Source organism: Petaurus breviceps, unplaced genomic scaffold (assembly GCF_028583685.1).
Source record: "Petaurus breviceps papuanus isolate PSGF00001 unplaced genomic scaffold, PetGlider_PUasm1.0 90887, whole genome shotgun sequence".
Taxonomy (NCBI): Eukaryota; Metazoa; Chordata; class Mammalia; order Diprotodontia; family Petauridae; genus Petaurus; species Petaurus breviceps.
The window spans coordinates 1,291,316-1,298,348 of record NW_027187370.1 but is presented as its reverse complement, the minus strand read 5'-3'; the positions used below and the strand labels follow the sequence as shown (position 1 = coordinate 1,298,348).

Below are 7,033 nucleotides of genomic sequence, written 5' to 3'. Positions count from 1 at the left end.
TGTGTGTGTGTGTGTGTGTGTGTGTGTGTGTGTGTGTGTGTGTGTGTTTACATTTACAAAGATGACTTTGCTAAGTAGATAACAGCTCTGCCTGGCCTAGATGTGCTGGCCTGGGGAGGAAATCCCATCCCTTTAAGATATGAGGGGCCCCCTGGGGTGGGTGCCCAGGGCCTCATGAAAGGACCTCACCTATCACACTGCTTCTAACCCCTCTTTCCTGTTCCCCCTCTCCTCTGCCCTCCCTCCTCCAGCTGTGAGGAATGATCGGAATAAGAAAAAGAAAGAGGCGCCCAAAGCAGAGTGTTCAGAGAGCTACACACTGACCCCTGAGGTGGAGGAGTTGATTGAGAAGGTTCGAAAAGCCCATCAGGAGACCTTCCCTGCCCTCTGCCAGCTGGGGAAATACACTACGGTATGGGAACCTAAGGGTGGAGTCCAAGGAACATGGGGAGATGGTGGCTTGGAAATCTCAAAAGGACTGGGCAGGAGAGGGGATGAGGGAGGTAGGGAGGTGAATGGGATGTTGGGAGCATGGGGGACAGCTGCAAGGCACAGGAATGAGGACACCAGAGGTGTTGATCTAATACCCTGATCTTAAAAAGGGCTAATCTTCCTGATTCAGAGGCCTTCCTTGCCTCTGGAGCTGTGTGGACTCAGTGGTGGCATAGAGCAGAGTGCTGGCCTTGGAGTCAAAAAAATCCCACATCCACCTCTTACTCGTTGTGTGGATGTAGGCAACAAGGCAGTGAACCTCTTGGAACTTCAGTTTCCTCATTTGTAATGTCTTCTGGTGATGATCAAATGTAATCTTTGTCAGTTAAGTTTTACCTTCATTGGCAGAAGGAAGATTCCTTACTGGGAGATCCCTTTGCGGATGAAATCACAGGGCAAGGCTGGGAGGAAACCCAGTAATACCTGACCATTTTTTTTTCTTTTTGGAGGGGGGAAGGCAGGGCAATTGGGGTTAAGTGAGGTTAAGCCCAAGGTCACATGGCTAGTAAGTGTTAAATGTCTGAGGCTGGATTTGAATTCAGGTCCCCCTGACTCCAGAGCCGGTGCTCTATTCACTTCGCCACCTAGCTGCCCCATACCTGACCTTTTTATATAGGGTGTCCCAAAAATCTTAGTGAAGTTTTAACCTTTAACCAAAAGAGGGAAGGAAACAAACATCTATTAAGTCCTTACTATGTGCCAGACATTGTGCTAAGCTTTTTACAAACATCCTCATAAACAAACATAATTCCCACAGCAACCCTGTGGGAGGGGGATGCTATTACTATCCCCATTTTACATAAGGAAACAGGCTGAAGGAGGTTAAGCACCTTGCCCAGGGTCATACAGCTAAAGTGTCTGAGTCTGTATTTGAACTCAGATGTTCCTAATTCCAGGTCCAGTGCTCCATTGACTGCTCCACCTAGCCACTTTAATTAAATGAGATTTTAAACACACACACACACACACATACTCACATACCACCCCCATTATTTATTTTGAACATTTTTAAACTTTGGAGTTCAAAATTCTTTCTTATCCTTCAGCCCTTCCCCTCACCCAATGAATGAGAAGGTAAGCAATATGATATCAATTATACATGTGAAGTCATGCAAAGCATAGCCATGTTGAAAAAAAAAGCAAGAAAAATAAAGTGAAAAAAAGTATCCTTCAATCTGTACTCAGAGTCTATCATTTCTCTATGGAGGTAAATAGTAGTTTTTCATCATGAGTCCTTTAGAATTGTTATGAATCAAAGGTTTTTTTTTTCTTTTTGGAAGGGGGAAGGTAGGGCAGTTGGGGTTAAGTGACTTGTCCAAGGTCACACAGCTAGTTTTTGTGGTAAGTATCTGAGGTCAGATTTGAACTCAGGACCTCCTGACTCCAGGGCCAGTGCTGTATTCACTGTGACACCTAGCCACCCCAGAGTTGTTATGAATCATTGTATCGATCAAGTAGCTAAGTCTTTCACAGTTGATCATCGATACAATATTGCTGTTACTATGTAAGATGTTTTCCTGGTTCTGCTCCCTTCACTTTGCATCAGTCCATGTTTGTCTTGCCATGTTTTTCTAAAACTACCCCCGTTGTTATTCCCCACGGCACCCTGGTATTTCATCATAGTCATAGACCACAACTTGTTCAGCCATTCCCCAATTGCTGGGCATCCCCTTAGTTTCAATTTTTTGCCACCACAAAAAGAACTGCTATAAATATTTTTGTACATATAGATCTTTATCTCTTTTCTTTGATCTCTTTGGGATACAGACCTGGTAGTAGTACTGCTGGATTGAAGGGTATGTGCAGTTTTGTTTTCTTTTGTTGCTTTTTGGAGGGGGGGGCAGGGCAATTGGGGTTAAGTAAGTATTAAGTGTCTGAGGCCAGATTTGAACTCAGGTGCCATATTCACTGCATCACTGAGCTGCCACACAGGTATGCACAGTTTTATAGCCCTTTGGGCCTAGTTCCAAATTTTAGTTTAGTTCCAGATCTGATACCCTGAACAGCAGTTTATTTAGATTCTGCAAGGTGCTTTGCATATGTTATCATCTTCTTTGATTTTTAACAGCTCTGAGAAGTTGGTACTACAAGTATTTCAAATCATTTTAAAAGATCTATTAATGGTCACTATGCCTGACTGCAGTCATTTTGTGATATCATACTGAGCCCTTGCTCGTATTAAAGAAAAACAGTTAAACTAAACCACCTGACACTGGCCACATCTAACAGGATGTGCAGCATTTTGCCCACCCCCACTAGGAAGAGAGCAGTATTCAATGACATGTCCATGGTCACACAGCTAGGGTGGGTCAAAGATGCCTTATAATCCCAGGTATCTCCTGTTTCAAAGTCCAGTGTTTTTCCCAGGGCACCACACTTCCTTTCTATATCTATAGCCTTTTGCCATTCCTAAAGTGCTGTATACATGTTGCTGTTACTGTTGTCACCTGCTCTGTGACCCTTGGTAGGTCACCTTCACCTCTCAAAGCTTCAGTCTGCCATGCCTGGGATGCTCTCCTTGTCTCTGCCTCCTGGCTTCCTTTATGTCCCCATTAAAATCCCATTTTCTACAGGATATCTTCCCCAACTCCTCGTAATTCTAGTACTTTCCCCCTGCTCATTATTTCCCATTTTCCCCTTATATAGGTTGTTTGTACATGTTTATCTGCTTGCTGCCTCCCCTGTTAAATTGTCTGCTCTGTGAGAGCATGGACTGTCTTTTGCTTCTTCCTGTATCCCCAGGGCTTAGCTTAGTGCCTGGCACATATCAAATGCTTAATAAGTGTTTACTGATCTTTTAAAGTTTCAGTCTCATCTGTAGGTATGATAAATAACATTCATGTACTGATTTAAAGGTTACAAAATACTTTATATGTTAACTCATTTGATCCATACAACAACCCTGTAAGATGGGTGATTATTGTTATCTCCATTTTACAGATAAGGAAACTGAAGCTGGGAAAGGTTAAGGAATATTGCTCAATATCATACGGATAATGTATCTAAAACAGGATTCAGACTCAAGTCTTCTTGACTCCAAATCCAGTACTTTTTCCACTTCCATCAGCTTGCTGCCTAGGGCTAATGAAACATTACCTGCTTCAAGGATAAGGAGGAAAGTGCTTTGTTAGCATGATAGAAACAGGCACTGACCATGTTGCATTGTTGGCCCAGCCTCAGCTGTCATCAGTAACAGTGTTGGGTCAGGGTAGACGTTGGTCAGTCCTGAGTTGAGAGGTCAAGGCCAGGAAGAGAAGAGTCATCAGTAGGTAAGTCACAGGGGACAATTGGCTGGTAACTGTCACAGACTCCTTTCTTTCCTCCTCCCATAGAACAACAGCTCGGAACAGCGGGTCTCCCTGGATATTGACCTCTGGGACAAGTTCAGTGAACTCTCCACCAAATGCATCATCAAGACTGTAGAGTTTGCCAAGCAGCTTCCCGGCTTCACCACTCTTACCATTGCTGATCAGATCACCCTTCTCAAGGCTGCCTGCCTGGACATCCTGGTGAGGAGCCCAGGGTGCTTGCTGCCTGCCCTAAAGCAGCTGCCCTTACCTTCTTGCCTATCTGCCACCTTTTCTATGATCCTGTTCCCCCCCCTCCTCAACAAGGAGAGGGAGTCTGGGGGGGGGGTGTCTGTGAAGAGTTAGAGTACTTCCAGTGCTAGTCAGTTTCCCATTTGTTCTCCTTTCCTGCTGAAGGAAAATACTTTGCTTGCAGAAGTTACCTTAGACTCTGGCAGAAACTTCCTTAGGGAAATAATACTTAGAGAGATTGGGCTGGAGATGGGGTTCCTTTGGTATGAAAACAGGAGGATGACCAAGATGTCCTCCCTTGATAAAATCCTCAGGGGCTAAAGGAGGCCTAGGTGTATCAGGAAAATAATGAGCTGGCATAACATTTTCCTGCCCTGAACCGCTCCCAGATTCTTCGGATCTGCACGAGGTACACACCAGAACAGGACACAATGACCTTCTCAGATGGGTTGACCCTGAACCGGACACAGATGCACAATGCCGGTTTTGGGCCCCTCACCGACTTGGTCTTTGCCTTCGCCAACCAGCTGCTGCCACTGGAGATGGATGATGCTGAGACTGGGCTCCTCAGTGCCATCTGCCTCATCTGTGGAGGTGGGTGGGTTTTTAGAACCCAAGGGGAACTGTAGGGATGTGGAGTGGGAATGGAGCTGAGGGCAGAGTGGGCAGGTTTCATGGCAGCTCCCCAAGCCTCTCCTAGGGTCTCCTGTTAGGACAGAGGACGTGAAACTGTAAAAAAGAAGATACCCTGAAGGGGCTAAGGAAAGGGAGATAACAACCATAGTTTTTCAGATGAAGCCAGGATGATTCTTTATGTAGCTTTTAACACTGCCTCTTGAGATTCCTGCAGAATGCTGCCATATAAGCCCTAGACATGGGGATTCCCAGAGGAAGGGGTGGATCTTGGTCAGTCTAGTTTAGGGTTTCTTAACTTTTTATGGACCCTCCTTGGCAGTCTGGTGAATCCATTGGACCCCTTTTCAGAATAATGCTTTTAGATGCATAAAGTTCATAGTATTAAAAAAACCCAATTATATCAAAATCAGAACTGTTAAAGAAATCAAGTTTGCCTTCCCAGGTTGAATATCCCCGCCATAAGACCAATGCATTTAACAAGGATATTCTGAGAAGGGGTCCATAGGCTTCACTAGATTATCAAAGGGATCTAGGGCACACAAAAAGCTCAAGAACCTCTAGTTTGGAAGAATCTCAGCTAAGACCAGTAGATTTCCTCCCGACTCTTCTTCCCTTCCACCAAATTGCTTCTTCTTCTCACTTCATTGTCCACCTCCCAATTATGTCCGGGGTAGGACAGCCTGGTGTAGAGAATAGAGGGCTAGCTTTGGAGTCGGGACATAGGTCAAAGTCCTCTCTTTGACTCTGACCATGATCAAGTGTCCCTGTCCCACGGCAGCTCTCAGAGTCACAGAAAAGCTTCTTGTCTGCATGGTGATGGACATAGTCCTCACTCTGAGACTTCTTTCACATTGATGAAGTCACTGGTATAGAAAAAAAAATTTGAAGATACCAGGTCAAGGATTTAGAAAGAAGGGAGGGGAGGCTGGAGCTGACAGAGCAGTAGATAAGGTGGTTTGTCCTCCTTTATGCAACTGATATACTGTCAGTGGCTGAAATGACCCCCATCCTTACCTGCTCCCAGACTCTGCTCAGAGACCTGGGCAGCAGTGCCCCTCAGTGGCCAGGCCTGGCATGACCAGATTTTTTTTTTTTCCTCTTAGACCGACAGGACCTGGAACAGCCAGACAAAGTGGACACACTGCAGGAGCCCCTCTTGGAGGCCCTCAAGGTCTATGTGAGGAAACGGCGGCCCAGTCGGCCTCACATGTTCCCCAAAATGCTGATGAAGATCACAGACCTTCGAAGCATTAGCGCCAAGGGTAAGTATGGCAGCTGGCGCTCCCCCTCCTGCGAGGGCCCTAGCTCAGAGCCCCTTCCTGGGCCCTTGCCACAAGTGAGACCCCTGCAGTCTCAGGGCCCTGGATTTTGACACCGGGAGGGGAAGGTCTGTCCCCAGGACATCCTCTCCTTCCTTAGATCTTCACAATAGGAAGGACTGAGCCCCTTCTCCTGCTTTAGCAACATAAGTAGCAGATAGACACCTCCTCCTCACTGAGTACCCTGGGGGTGGAGAGACTCCTTTTAAAAAATTTATTGTAACCTTAAAATTTTTATTGTAACCATCAACCAAAACAAACATTGAAATGTACAAACAAGAATGGGGGAGGGAGGCTCCACCTTGGGGGGGGGGTAACATCAGTGGATGACCTCCCTCCTTCTGTCCTCTCCCAGGAGCTGAGCGAGTGATCACACTGAAGATGGAGATCCCAGGCTCTATGCCCCCCCTCATCCAGGAGATGCTAGAGAATTCAGAGGGACTGGACACTCTGAGTGGACAACAGGGGGTTGGGGGGAGGGAAGAGGATGGGAGCAGCCTGGCCCCGCCACTGGGCAGTTGCAGCCCCAGCCTTTCCCCCAGCTCCAACAGAAGCAGCCCAGCCACCCATTCTCCCTGACTGAGCCCCAGCTCTCCCCCTGCGGAAACACGGACACAGCCCTCACCCCACAACCTGGCTCTCTCTGCCTTCCAAAAGAAACCACCATGAAACACTTCTCCCCTCTCCTTCACCCTCCTCCCAGGACTTATAGAGGTCTCTGAACCTCATGGGGGCCTGGGATCTAGATGGGAGGATGGAAGAGGTGGGAACTTTGGCTCCATCCCTACAATGTACTCACCTGCAGCCTGAACTGGCTGTCACCTAGTGTCCTGGACAGGGGCTGGGGCCAGGGACCGAGGGCTCAAGGGTGCCCTCTTTCCAAATCCCAGGCCTGGGCCCAGGCAGTGAGACCCTGCCGGGATATTGTGGGAGTGGGTGAAGAGAACACCACATTCATGGAAGCGCCTCTGCCTACCACCCCCTACTCTCCCCCCCCCCCCCCAGCCTCATGTTCATCACCAGCAAACTCTGAGGGCTTTCAGCCCC

General features: G+C 47.3%; 1 protein-coding gene across 6 annotated transcripts in view; it reads left to right on the top strand.

The window, feature by feature from the left end:
* RARA (retinoic acid receptor alpha) overlaps nt 1-7,027 on the top strand; it is a 54,051-nt gene extending 47,024 nt beyond the window's left edge. For all 6 annotated transcript variants that reach the window (XM_069074224.1, XM_069074228.1, XM_069074226.1 and 3 more), the window contains 5 exons: nt 252-412; nt 3,825-4,001; nt 4,421-4,625; nt 5,771-5,929; nt 6,342-7,027. In XM_069074224.1, coding sequence (XP_068930325.1) covers nt 252-412; nt 3,825-4,001; nt 4,421-4,625; nt 5,771-5,929; nt 6,342-6,565 — 926 coding nt within the window. In that variant the 3' untranslated portion in view covers nt 6,566-7,027. The remainder of the gene's footprint in view (nt 1-251; nt 413-3,824; nt 4,002-4,420; nt 4,626-5,770; nt 5,930-6,341) is intronic.
* Nucleotides 7,028-7,033: the final 6 nt, after the last annotated feature.